At 37.3% G+C, this 12,981-nt stretch overlaps 1 protein-coding gene across 2 annotated transcripts; it reads right to left on the minus strand.

Annotated features, from left to right (window-relative positions):
• Positions 1 to 478: 478 nt before the first annotated feature.
• LOC104454717 (glycine-rich RNA-binding protein) lies at positions 479 to 1,911 on the minus strand. 2 transcript variants are annotated; one of them, XR_005546463.1, is made up of 3 exons: positions 1,716 to 1,911; positions 789 to 1,179; positions 479 to 756 (listed from the first exon to the last, which is right to left on the minus strand). XR_005546463.1 is itself a non-coding variant. In XM_010069632.3 (2 exons), exons 1-2 carry the CDS (start codon positions 1,825 to 1,827, stop codon positions 860 to 862), a joined length of 432 nt encoding a protein of 143 aa, XP_010067934.1. In that variant the 5' UTR covers positions 1,828 to 1,911; the 3' UTR covers positions 479 to 859. The 2 variants fall into 2 exon arrangements, 1 of the variants encoding a protein (XP_010067934.1); XM_010069632.3 differs by having other exon boundaries at positions 479 to 1,179.
• Positions 1,912 to 12,981: the final 11,070 nt, after the last annotated feature.

Below are 12,981 nucleotides of genomic sequence, written 5' to 3' on the forward strand. Positions count from 1 at the left end.
AGCCATTGCTTGAGGTCGTATGACCTAGAAGGGGGGCCAGTAGTGATAAATTTGGTTTGCCAGCGTTCACTAGAATGTTCGATATTTTTTTTTTCAAAAAAAAAAGGAAAGGTCCTTTTCAAGTGTAGTTTGTTCCAAATAATATTTAAACCAAAGTTACTTCTAATGCACTTTTTAATGACACTTTACTAGATACTATTTGCATTTCAAAGAAACTATTTAACCTAAAATTCAACTAGCCATTTTGTCGTCGTGTTTTGACCTTATCGTTATTGTCCTTTAAGGTGCATTCGGCTTCAGGAAATTTATTATTTTTTGAACAGTCAAAGAAATCTTCGACATCTAAAAGAAAATTGCTAGCTAGATGCGATATAGCAAGCCTATAAATTTACCTCATACGTCGAATTTATATGCTCGGAAAAATGAAATCTTTCATCAACCAACGGTTGCATCGTTAAATTTGTTCAGCTAACCCAAATTCAACACAAACACTCTCATCTTTTTTTATTGAAGACGCTCCATACACACATCACAAGTTTTATTCATGTGCACTACATAGCTCATTCATGCTCACACCACATCATACAATACAAACACTTGTTCAGCCAACCCAAATTTAACGATACACAACGGTTGTATCGTTAAATTTGTTCAGCCAACCCAAAATCAACACAAACACTCTCATCTTTTTTTATTGAAGACGCTCCATACACACATCACAAAGTTTTATTCATGTGCACTACATAGCTCATTCATGCTCACACCACATCATACAATACAAGGCATTTTCTGAATCTATATAACTAATGCAAAACAGGTTGCATATGCAATGCCTGGCCTTGTTGTTGTCGTCGTTCTTTTAGTTCTGAGGCTTCTCTTCTGGCTCGGTCTCAGCGGCCTCGCCAGCATAAGTGCAGCACCTGCAGCCTCCACCGTAGTACCCTCGTCTGCTGCCACAGCAACCGTAGGGGCAGGGTCGTCCGTAACCTCCACGGCCACCGCCATAGCTCCCACGGCCTGGGTCACCTCGGCCGGGGTATCCTCCATGCCCGCCGCCTGGGTTTCCTCCGTATCCACCGCTGCCTGGGTAACCTCCGGACCCACCGCCCGGGTATCCTCCGTATCCGCCGTACTTGGCATCATTTACATCGTTTGCCTCCGTGGTTGTGGCGGATGTCGCTGCACATAGAAAATGAAAGTTTAATCAGGCTTAACATCTGACGTACCAACAAAGCTTTAATTCTTCATTTCTAGGTACTTATGATTAGGATTGGCCATGATGGGAGTAGATATGTTTGAGCACCGCCGTTTGAATCTAATCATATTTTATTATATAGCATAGGTTTTATGCAAACTTAATGCATATAATCCACTGTCGATTATGCTGCGACATGGTGATTCATAACTAGCATCATACCAATGAAGCTCGAGTTTCGCTTCGTAAAATATGTTGTGTTTACCCTTCATTTTGTACATTGTGAATGCGGATTCACTTCGACATGCAAAATGTCCTAATGGAATGAACACATTATATGATCATAACAAATCAAAAAATGTAAGGAAAATGCACATGACGTTCTCCAGGCCAACTTGTGTAGACGAAACTTTGCACGTTCCGTGCATATAATAAGCAATTTCATTGAATTAGGTAATGCATCGATTCAGAAAGATAGGGAAGATGGATCATCAAGAAGCATAGTGCAGTAATAGCTCACCATCTTCTTCCTTGGAAGTAGTCTCGGCCAATTCTCTGGCAGATACCTCCAAGGAGATGAGAAGAACACAAGCAACCAAAACACCCAGTAAAATCAGAACCCTCGAACTCATCCTTTCTTTTCCCCTAAAAAACAACTGAAGAGCTCTCAAATAGGTATGTGTTCTTCGTTCCCTTTTTGAGAAATTTTGATGATGAGGGAATGCTCCTTCCAAGCTTATTTATAGGCACGAGAAGATATGGAAGTCCTTTGCAAATGGGTGGAGATTGCATGTGAGATCTGCACAGGGTTCTTGATTGAGACCCCATCCAATGTAGTTGGCTGTTAGAGAGAGAGAGAGAGAGAGAGAGGTCTGATTCTGAAGTGTTAGATCTTATCTTTTGATTTGAATGCTTGTATCCCACTTGATGAGAAAGCTTTTTGTCTTTTTTCCACTTATTATTTATAATGAGAAGGACGTTGGATGTGCATTTTCAGACGGTATCGTTCCCTCACTTTGTACTTTGCTTCAAACGGCAAACTCTCGTGCTACCAACACGTCCCAATCACCTTCCCAATTCAGTTAAAGGGTTGTGAATATTCATCTAACCAAGCAGAGTTTAAAACTAATGACATGTGTAGGGTTCTCGTTTCACTGGTAGCCAAATGAGATTATATTTTCCGTAGTGTTTAAACACCTCTAATGCGATGTCAATGTAATGTCTATGTAAATTAATAATTGCAACTAATTGAGATTGATTAGAAAGGTTTAATCTAAATTCCTTCATTAATCTCTCTAACATCAATATGCAAGATCCTAACATAAACTCTTAGACTTCGAAAATAAAATGATAATTAAATCGAACAATTAATTAGTCTAAAGAATTATGACAAGAATAAGGTACCTCCCCCAAACTCGACCTTGAGAATTTTGTAGAATGCATTTCCATCACATCAATTAAATAAAGCTTGAGAAATGGTCAAAATAAGGTGCACCGGGCCGGTACCACTTAGTCCGGTTGGCGTTTTTATTTTCCTGTTGAAAATGACTTGTAATTAATCGCGTCATTTTATAATGTATTTTTTATTTTATTTTATTCGGGATATACTAAAGCTGTAAAATCCAAATCTATGAGCGAGACTGAGCTGCTAAGCTTGAGGAGGCAAGGTGATATAAAAGGCCCGAGACACGTCTGAATGGGAGGTCCAGACAGCCTCACCTTTTGTGGAACCGGATACGTATACAAACACCACTTGGTGCGTGTCTAATCAACACGAGGCTTAAATCATTGCTTAGGAGCCTCTAATTTTCATCAGGGATAAGTTCAGACAAAACTCGAAGTTATTAGCGAGATTAAATTCACATATGGAAGGGACATGACTTATAATTGAAAAACTTAGGGCCTATTTGGCAATGTTTATGTTCTTTTGCTCTTTGGAATAAAAAAAAAAAAAAAAAACTCATTTGGTGATATTGATTAATTTTTCTATTTTTTAAAATAAAAAGTGGTTGAGGAATGGATTTGGAATAGATACAAAAAGTAGAAAAAAATGCTTTCTAGTTCCCAAGAACGATTTTTAAAAATAAATTATTTTTTTTTTTTGTCTTTTCTTCCTCTTTGGCCCCCATCACCCCCCCCATTGCTATACCCCGTCACAGACTAGCTGTGGTAGAGTCGGCGATCACAGTAAAGAAGAATAAGAAAAGAAAAAAAATCTTAAAAATTATTTAAAAAATCAAAAGATATTCTACGTTATAAAAAATTTTTGTAGATTATACCAAACGTATTCCTGTTTTTTTTTTTTTTTTTTTTTTTTCCATTTCGAGAATAAAAATTTTGTATTGTTACTAAACGAGTTTTTTACTCAGAAATTGTTATAGAAAATAGAAATAGAAAAAAAAACTATCTAAAAAGAAATTATTCCCTAAAATAGAAGCTTTATCGAACGGACCCTTAATCAACAAATGATATCACATCAAAATGCTACACGGTAAAACAATTGGCAATTGGGTGCACATAGTATTTATTTCGTCACTAGGGTTTATATACGGAATTCAAGAAATCTATCTATTTTATTTTACGTTTTGGAAATATTTCAAGGCATAAAGATGTTTGGTGGCTAGCATCCTTTAGAGGAATATCATCCTAATAAAAGCAGATTGGATGTGAATGTAGGATATATACTCTAGACGTTATCTGTATGGTTAAGATGCAGAAGATTTAAAGACGCGAAGGAGTTATTGAAGAAAAAGAATATATATAGGAAGAAGAGATAAGAAGGAGATCCGTGCATGGAGGAAGAGGCCATGCATGCGGATGTCCCACTTGACAGTGGGAGTAATGGAGGTGGGAGAGCTTTGACAAAATCCCCTTTCATTCAATTTTCTGCGCGTTGTTCATTGAACCTCTCTCTAATGGAAGTGGGACAGCTTTGACAAAATCCCCTTTCATTCAATTGTCTGCGAGTTGTTCATTGAACCCCTCTCTCTCTCTCTCTCTAACAATACATGCTCTTAGGTCCGTTTATTCGAAGAAAAAAATTATTTTTATAAATTTATTTTCCTATTTTCCGATGCTTAAATAACCAAAAACTAATCGATTGAATAGAAAACATTCTTTATTGATTGAAAACAATAAGTTTAGATTGAGGGAAAAACGGCTTTCCTTTCTGGCAAGAAAAAAAATACTTCTTTCAATATACTACAAAATAAATGAAAACTAACCATTCTCTTTTTAATTGATTTCCATAAATGATATTTTTCTTTGTCTTTGACGTTGCTGACACAGCAAATGCACCATCGGTACCATACGTTGAAAGTGAGTGTGCAATTGTATATCTGACATCTACTTTGTTTCGATGGATTAAAATTGCTAGCTGATTTTGTATTGTCAGAAGAGTGCAAGGCGATGATTCTTGATTTGAGTTTGAAGGGGCCAAAGAAGAACTTGAAGCTTTGCGCTGTTCTTATGGGTCACTGCTCGACACTGTATCTAATCTCCGATCTCCGATTTAGAATTCTTTTACGTAAGTGTGCCCCGAAAATTAGAAGCTAGAAGTCGTTCAAATTTAGATCAAGCCAACCCATATCTACTACGTCAATAATTTTTCTGGTCCCAGGGTTGAAATGCGTAGACTGAGCTCTAGTTCATGTCATTAATCTTGATGCTCTGTCAAAACTCCAGGTCGGTTTGTTTATTGATAAGTGGCTAACTAGTGAGATAATTTCCTCTTTATTTATTACCATTCATACTTTTAAAAAAAAGTATCAAAATAATCCTAAATTTATTGTGATTTTTTTCAATTCAGTCATGAATCTTCTTTTTAGGCAATTTAGTTCTAAATCTTTTGCAATTGTGCAAATTCAGTCCATTTAGCCAAATTTGGTCGGCCAACCTTAATGTGTCATTTTTAATTTTTAATTCTCTTTCTCTCTCTCTCTCCAACATATCACCCCTCCCAAGGCTCACCCCCGCCACCATCATTGGGCTCTCTCTCTCTCTCTCTCTCTCTCTCTCTCCAGCATATCACCCCTCCCAAGGCTCACCCCCGCCACCATCATTAGGCGAGGCCTCTTAGATTTAGTGAGGCTCAACCTCAACCAGCAACAGCGACCTTGCCATCCCTGGGCAAGGTCCTAGCTAGATCCTCACTAGTGGCCAACAAGGCAGCCTCCCTAGCCAAACTCTGGCCGGTCACCAAGGTTTGGTGGGGGGAGGCTCGCCCTCGCTAGTGGTAGGCAAGGCCAAGCCTCCCTAGCCAATGCCTCTAGTTGGTTGCCAAGGTTCAACGACTAACTAGGGGAAGAGAGAGAGATAGAAGGAATAATAAAATAAATATTAAAAGATACAAAAACTATTCAAAAAATGACACGTTGGTGTTAGCTGGCCAAATTTGTCGAGACTGAATTGAAGTATTTGCAAAACGTTTAGGATTGAATAGGAAAAATTGCAATAGATTTAGGACTATTTTGATAATTTTCCCTACTTTTCAAGGGTTAATAAATCGTAAGTTATATTCACTTAGACAATGATGCCCTAAGGTTTTCCATGTAAATAAAACCCCTACAATATATAAATTATGACACATATCTCAAACTTTTTTTGTGATAAAAACCCTTAAACTATGTCTATTGTGACATCAATACTCCACAAAATTTTTTATAACCTAACCTCCCAAACTTGTACTAGTGTCACAAAAATACCCTAAACTTTAAACTATAAATTTTTTTTAGTGGATTCTATAAAACACCCTACTTCATTGGCACAAGTTTGGGTTTCTTGGTAACATGAAAAAAAGGCTTTGTATATTGATGTTACAACCAACAAAATTTAGGGCTTTCGCTGGTAGACAAAAAAAATAGTCGAACTAGTACAAGGTTGGAATATAGGTATCACAGCGGGAAAAATTTAGGATTTTATGTAATAGATGGTTGACATTTTCGTCACACTAGTATAAATATGGGGATTTTTGTAGCACAAAATAAAATTTAGGATATAAGTCTTATAATTGGCATAATGTAGAATTTTTTTATGGTATTCCCTACTTTTAATTTTTCTAATATTACATCTTTTTAACCAAGTTTTTGACCCATATAGATCAAACCATGCTGGACGAAACGTTGAGAGGCAAGCATGGTTCACCTCACACTTACCCATGGATTACTAGGAAGTCCCAAGAAAGCAAGCCATTGAATTTTAACACTTTCAAAAAATTAAATACTGTAGCAAATTCTAATTAAGTATTTGGAAAAGGTAAATCATATGACTCACAACTAAAATCTCGCAACGTCATTTTTTTATACTAGAAATCTGTTAAAAATCCCTCCAAGGCACTAATTTTTAAATATTAATTATGTCGTGAAAGTTAGTTATAACATGTTAGGAGAATATATATCTACCATTTTTGAACTTTTATATATGTAAAATTATTCTTTGTACGTTGTTAAGGTTGAGGAGATCCATATCCATTATTCAGGTTGATATTGTCTTTCGGATTGTTTCTCCTGTAATAGTTAAGGACATGTTTATAGCACTTTTCTATGGTAATTTTGATTTCTCGCAAAGTATTAGTAACTCGAGCATGATTATATTCATACAACTTTGGAAAAAGTTGCCTCTTTACGACTTAGGGAGAAGTCCTCCAACATGTTTGGTTTTCTTCTGGTGTTTGCAGAAATTGAACCTGCATAGTTTCTTTTTTGTAGTATATAAAAAAGAGTATCTTCCTCATTGCGTCCCCGGCGTTTCCCTTTTCTAGCAACCTCGATTCCTGAATTTTGATGTTCTGGTGGGTGCTCTTTACAGCAACTTCATAGCATCTTGCAGTTGATGAGGTCTGAATTTTAGAAGCTGAAAGCTTCTATCAACTGCCGAGTCAAACCGACTTTGCTTCAAGCTATTTTCCAATAAAGAGATTGGGAATTCTTGTGTTCCCTTGTGATGTCGATTGCTGACTAGTGATGTTGAATGTACGGTAAGGCAAGGGCATGCCTCGTGTCTTGTCTCACCTTTTGTTTCCCAATCGTTCATTCGTCTGTGTTTTTGCCATTGTACCGATGCCAATTGTCCGGAGGTGGGAAAGAGGGCCAATGTGGTTACGCCTCCTTATTGGTGTAAAAGTTTCTTAGCTGATGCCACATGTTGCCTTTTCTGCGATTCTATAGCTTCATTCGTTTTGCGAAAAATTTAACGTTTTTAAGAAATCATTTTTCAGAAAAATATAATTATTTTCCGGTGTTTGGATGAAACTTGAAAATAAAGTGGAAAATATTTTTTGTTGTTCCGTAAGGAAAAATCTTTTCCTTCATATACTCTTTTTCATTTATTTTATTTTTTAAAACGCATTTTCATATTTTTAAAAAATTGATGTTTAATTATTTTTAATTTTTAAAATCTATTATTAATTTTTTCATTTTTCATTTTTTTTCATTTTTCTTTATTTTCCATCTCCTTCTTTCTTGGTCGGTCGTCGGCCACGACGATGGCCCGCGACCGGTCATCGGCGAGCCTCAAGTTCGCCGACAAGCATGAGGCTCGTTGCTCCTAGATTGGTGAGCACGAGGCGTCGAGGCTCGCCGGATCGACGAGCTTGAGGTTTGTCTATGATGGCCAACGATTAGCCAAAAAGAAGAAGATGGGAAACAAAGAAAAGAAAAAAAAAGAAAAGAAAAGAAAAGAAAATAATTTGAATTAAAAAAAAAAACAAAATTAAAAAATAATTTGAATAAAAAAGAAAAGAAGAAGAAGAAAAAGGGGAGGGGAAGTGAGGATTTGTAGATGTGTGAGATAAGAGATATTAAATAAGGAAAATGTTTTCACTTTTCAAAAGTGGAAAACATTTTCCCTAATTTAGAAGAGTTTTTTTTTTTTTTTTTTTCCTTTCATGGAAAACATTTTCCCTAAGGAATTCATTTTCCGTAAAACGAACACCGGAAAATCTGGAAAACGTTTTTCCAGAAATTATTTTCTACAAAACGAACGGAGCCTGTATTTTCTCTAACGCTAGCTTTTCAAATTTAGACCATAGTGTTGCGGATTCTGCTTTTCAACGAGCAATTGCACGGATATGTGCCTTTTGATATGCTCGTTCCTGCTACATGTTGCCCTCTGTAGAACACTTGAGAGCATAGCTTGTCTTTTGGTCTGTGCTCAGTGGCCAAGGTGGCACATTAACCAATCACCGCGGTTCCCATGATCTTTGAATCTAAACAGTTTTTGAACATTGAAATGAGGAAGTCGAGGGTCTAATGTCGTATTCGACCCAATTTAAGAGAATAGTACAGTATTGATTCCTGTAATTTATTTAACATTCAAGAGATTTTCAATCCAAATATCATTAAGAGTAGAAAGTAGAGTTGAGGAACTGAGAGTATTTTTGTTCTTATGTTACTTTACAAAGTATGCAAGCATCTTAAAGTATATGGTCTCATGGGGAACATGCAGGCGGTGCGGTGCCTGCTCTAGCCCGACTCGCGTCGTCATCTTATCGTGCAGCTGTCTCCTCTCCATTGCCTCCTTCAGCTTCTCAGAATGATAAAATGCACAAGTCAAGAACTTTATTTACTTTGTAAATATTAGATTAGCTCTCTCTTTAAGCTTGTTTGTGCATGGGTGCTTAGGACTGAGGGAGAGAGTGAGCTTGCCCGCGGATTTGATAAGATATCAGTGTCGCGACCTAAATTTTGGGTGCCCCATCTAAAATTAGGTTAATGAACTACTAAGTTTAATTTAGCTCGGGCTCTCCCAAGCTCATACCAATTCGTGACTTAGGTTCAAGTTCTTAATAAGTAATTAATTTTTAATCAGGAGTCACTACTAATCAGTTTACGGTATGTCGATTAGACACTTAAATAAAATAATGAGAGAATTATTTCACTTCTACGAACTAAAGATTTTGGATATGGGGTTAGATTTCTCTAACGCCTTTTCGGTACCTTTCTCTTTTAATTTTGAAACAATGTTTTGTAAGCAGTTTGAATTAATTTTAATTCACTTTCCTAACATATGAGGTGATCATGCGGGTACTCGCAAACCACCAATTTAACACCCAAGAAAGTAATTAATAAATTACAAAACTTACCTCATAGCAACGAAAACATCTACATTGTTTGATCATGATTCACATCAACAGTCCTAAATATGATTTCTAATTAATACGCAATCACTCAATTTTTTGTTTTCACTTATTCAATGAGAATTTAATCCATATGCAATGCATGCTACTAATCTAACGTGAAGTGATATGTCATGGTAATATGACCTAAACGATATGACATAAATAAGTGTGCAGTCTATCCTGAAGCATGAAATTGATTTATTCTATTTTTTTTATATATTTTCCATGAAATTCGAAATTAAAGAAATGCAACAATTAAATATGCAATTTAAATTAACCAAATGACCTAATTCTAATGACGAGTAATTTCTAACTAAATGAAAGAATCACTAGATGACGAGCATTTCATGAATCTAGTCCTACATGACATGCGCATGATTTTTTTATAATTTTTTTTTTTTTATGAAAATTCGTAATTAAAATCACTAAAAATAAAAATCTAACTAAAGTGAAATGTTATCTATTCTAAATGCCTTCTAAACATGCATTTTTTTTTTTTTAAACTAACCTATCATGCAATCAATTCTAATCTAGATGAAATGTAAATGCAATTTTTTTTTGTATTTTCAAGATAAACATAACAATTAAGAGATGAACCCCCAATCATCCATGGTCATAAAAAATGTTATCCACCATTCGAATTGAAATTCAAACTTGATTATTTCGCTTATAAAATTAATAAATTAATCTTAAGTCTTAAAGATCAAAATATCAATTTTATTTCCGTGTAATTAATTATTCCATTTAAAGTATTGTAGGTGGAATAAAAAAATCGTGTACAATTGCGAATTAGGCAATAAACCCTAACAGGAAATACGCCTATCATTCAAATATGCATGTAAAATATTGAAGAGCATGTATTAGGCAATAAATATTCAAATCAAATTTAGATAAGATAATTACCTAATTCCGTAAATAATATTATCAAATTTGAACTCAACAAAATCAACTCAGGATGACCAGTAATGGTTGGCGGGCAAGATTCGGCGCAATGTGCTTCTCGGTAAAGGATTGCCGCGATGGGGGTGTTCGTACAAGCAAGCGGGGATGGATGTTTACCAACAATGGACTCCCGCGTGAGGAATTATTATACTCTCAGCGAGACCAAGGAAGCAGCGAAGCTCACGGTCTGGTGACTCTCGCTCGTGAAATCCACGCCTCAACAAATCTGCAAGAAAGAAGAATCGTGAATTGGAGTAGCACTAGATTTGGTGGGCTTGGTACTGACCAAAAGCCCACTAAGACTTCACTGTGGAGGTACTCGTGAATTCGCTGGATGTTTGCTGAAGGTCACACCAAGTCACGATCTTCACGGGTCAACCTGCAAATAATTCACCGAAGAGTTCAAAGAATTTGAGCCAGGTTTGGTGACATGTCAACCGGAGCCATGCACGATAAAATATAGCGCGTAAATAAAAAGGGGGGCAAACGAAAGTGAGTGTAAGAAGGATAGAAAGACAAAAAAAAAAAAAAAAAAAGCCGCAAGAGGTGAAAGACAAAAAACTCCGTTGGAGTGTGTGACGCTCGTTGGAGTGTGTGACGCTTGATGGCTTCGGGGCACAACAAAATCATCGACGTTGGCTTGAGCTGTCGCGGGTTGAGGCAGCGGGCTCGATCATCGTCGCAAATAGTAGCAAGGATGTCGTAGGACGGCGTCACGAGGATCTCCCGGGTTTGTCGTTGGTGCGGCGCAGAGAAAGGCCTGGCTGCCTTTCTTTCTCGTGGCTTTTGTGTTGAGATCGTAGCCTCCTTTTGTGAGTGGACGTCCAATTAAATCGTCAGATCGCACTCACGAGGATGACTATAAACAACACCCGTTTCATCGCCCTCTTCAGTCTTCAAGAGCGCTCACGAACTCTCTGTACGTTCTCTTCTCCGTATTGTGTGGCCATGTATTCAATGTCACGTGGCCTCCTTAAAACACTACGCAAACAACCTATTTATAGGTCAAGGATTAAAGTTTCAATTTTTTCAAATCGATATTCACGAAAATTCTTTTTTTCCAAACGCAATATTCGTCTTGCCGAACACAATATTTGCTTTTCCACTTGCCCTATCCAAAAAAATTCCATCATATCACAGAAAAATTTCAAAATTTCTATTTTTTACGAGATAATTTTCGATCATGAAAAAAAAGGGCTTTGACCAATTTGCTCGCTTCGTAGGCTTAGTCTGGCCTGCCAAGTTAAAGCTCAGTATCACTAATTCAAATTCATCCATCATGGGTCCAAAAAATAAATGCAAAACATGCAAACTAAAAATAAATGTACCTAAATTTATATGTTATGTAATTAATATTTTTTCAGGGGTAAAATTAACTCATAATTTTCTATGCAATAAATAAATGACTAGATCGCCAAAATTTAAGTGTCAATAATTGGGGTTTGTTCCGTCAACTCTGTATTTATCGATCAACTCAATTGTTACTCTACATGCCGAAGCTTTCAACTTTTCATTTTGATGACTCTGGGTATGAAATGCTTCGCATCTCATTCCATACGCTGGAAGCGAATTAGATCTCTCCATCGCTATTGCATCATCACCGAATCACATGGCTTGATTAGAGGTGTTAAATGGGTTGCATAACGCACCCATAATGGGTTTTAATGGGTCAAGATTAAGATATATGGGTTTTAAATGGGTTAGAGAGTTTACCCATTTATGACCCATTTATCAACCCATTAAAAATGAACCTATTTATTTTCACTCAAAATTCCACCATCTCTCTCCTCTCTTTAACTTTACAATTTTTTTTTTTTTTTTATAAAAACTGAAATTATAATTATTTTTTATTTTTATTTTTTCTTCTTATTTTTTTCTTTCTTCTTCCTCCTGGCCGCCAAGACGGCGATGGCCGGCGACCGGCCGGCGAGCCTCGCCTCGCCGGCGGCGAGCGGCGGGCGAGGCTCAAGCCTCGCCGATCCGGCGAGACTCGAACTCGCCGGCGTCGGGCGAGGGGCGAGCTCGAGCTCGCCCGACGCCGGCGAGTCTCGAGCTCGCCGAGATCTGCGAGGCGGAGGCCTCGCCGATGTCCGGCGAGGCTCGAGCCGCCAGATCCGGCGAGGGGCGAGCTCGAGCTCGCCGACGCTGGCGAGCCTCGAGCTCGCCGGATCCGGAGCCTCGCCGATCCGGCGAGACTCCGCCTCGCCGGCGCCGGCGAGCTCGAGCTCGCCGGATCTGGGCGAGACTCGAGCCGCCGACGTCGGCGAGCTCGAGCTCGCCGGATCCGCGAGCCTTGAGCTCGCCGGCGTCGGCGAGCCGGCGAGCTGAGGCTCGCCACAGGTGGCCGCCATGCCGTCGTCGTGGCGGCGGGTGGCCACCGAAGAAGAAGAAGAAAAAGAAAAAGAAAAAAAGAAAAAGAAAAAGAAAAAGAAAATTAAATATTATATTCTTAAAAATAAAAATAATTAAAAAATTAAATTTTAAAAAAATAAAAATAAAAATAATTTTTTAAAAATAAAAATAAAAAATTAATTTTTAAAAAATAAAAATAATTAAAATTCGATTTTTTAAAAAATAATTATTTTAAAAATTATAAAAATTATCCATTAAATTTGTGTTGTATAAAACCATTTTAGCAATATCATTTAAAAATATATATATAAACTTTTTTAGGTTTCGTTAAATGGGTCGGGTATGGGTTGGATACGGGTCGGGTCGGGTATGGGTT

The sequence above is a fragment of the Eucalyptus grandis genome, chromosome 1 (assembly GCF_016545825.1).
Source record: "Eucalyptus grandis isolate ANBG69807.140 chromosome 1, ASM1654582v1, whole genome shotgun sequence".
NCBI classification, from domain to species: Eukaryota; Viridiplantae; Streptophyta; class Magnoliopsida; order Myrtales; family Myrtaceae; genus Eucalyptus; species Eucalyptus grandis.

What these genes read in the sequence shown, in the direction of transcription:
- LOC104454717 (XM_010069632.3), bottom strand. Translation starts at nt 1,827, where the DNA reads ATGAGTTCGAGGGTTCTGATTTTACTGGGTGTTTTGGTTGCTTGTGTT. An exon ending in TACTTCCAAGGAAGAAGATG is followed by an intron (nt 1,180 to 1,715) that starts GTGAGCTATTAC and finishes TTCTATGTGCAG; the next exon opens with CGACATCCGCCACAACCACG.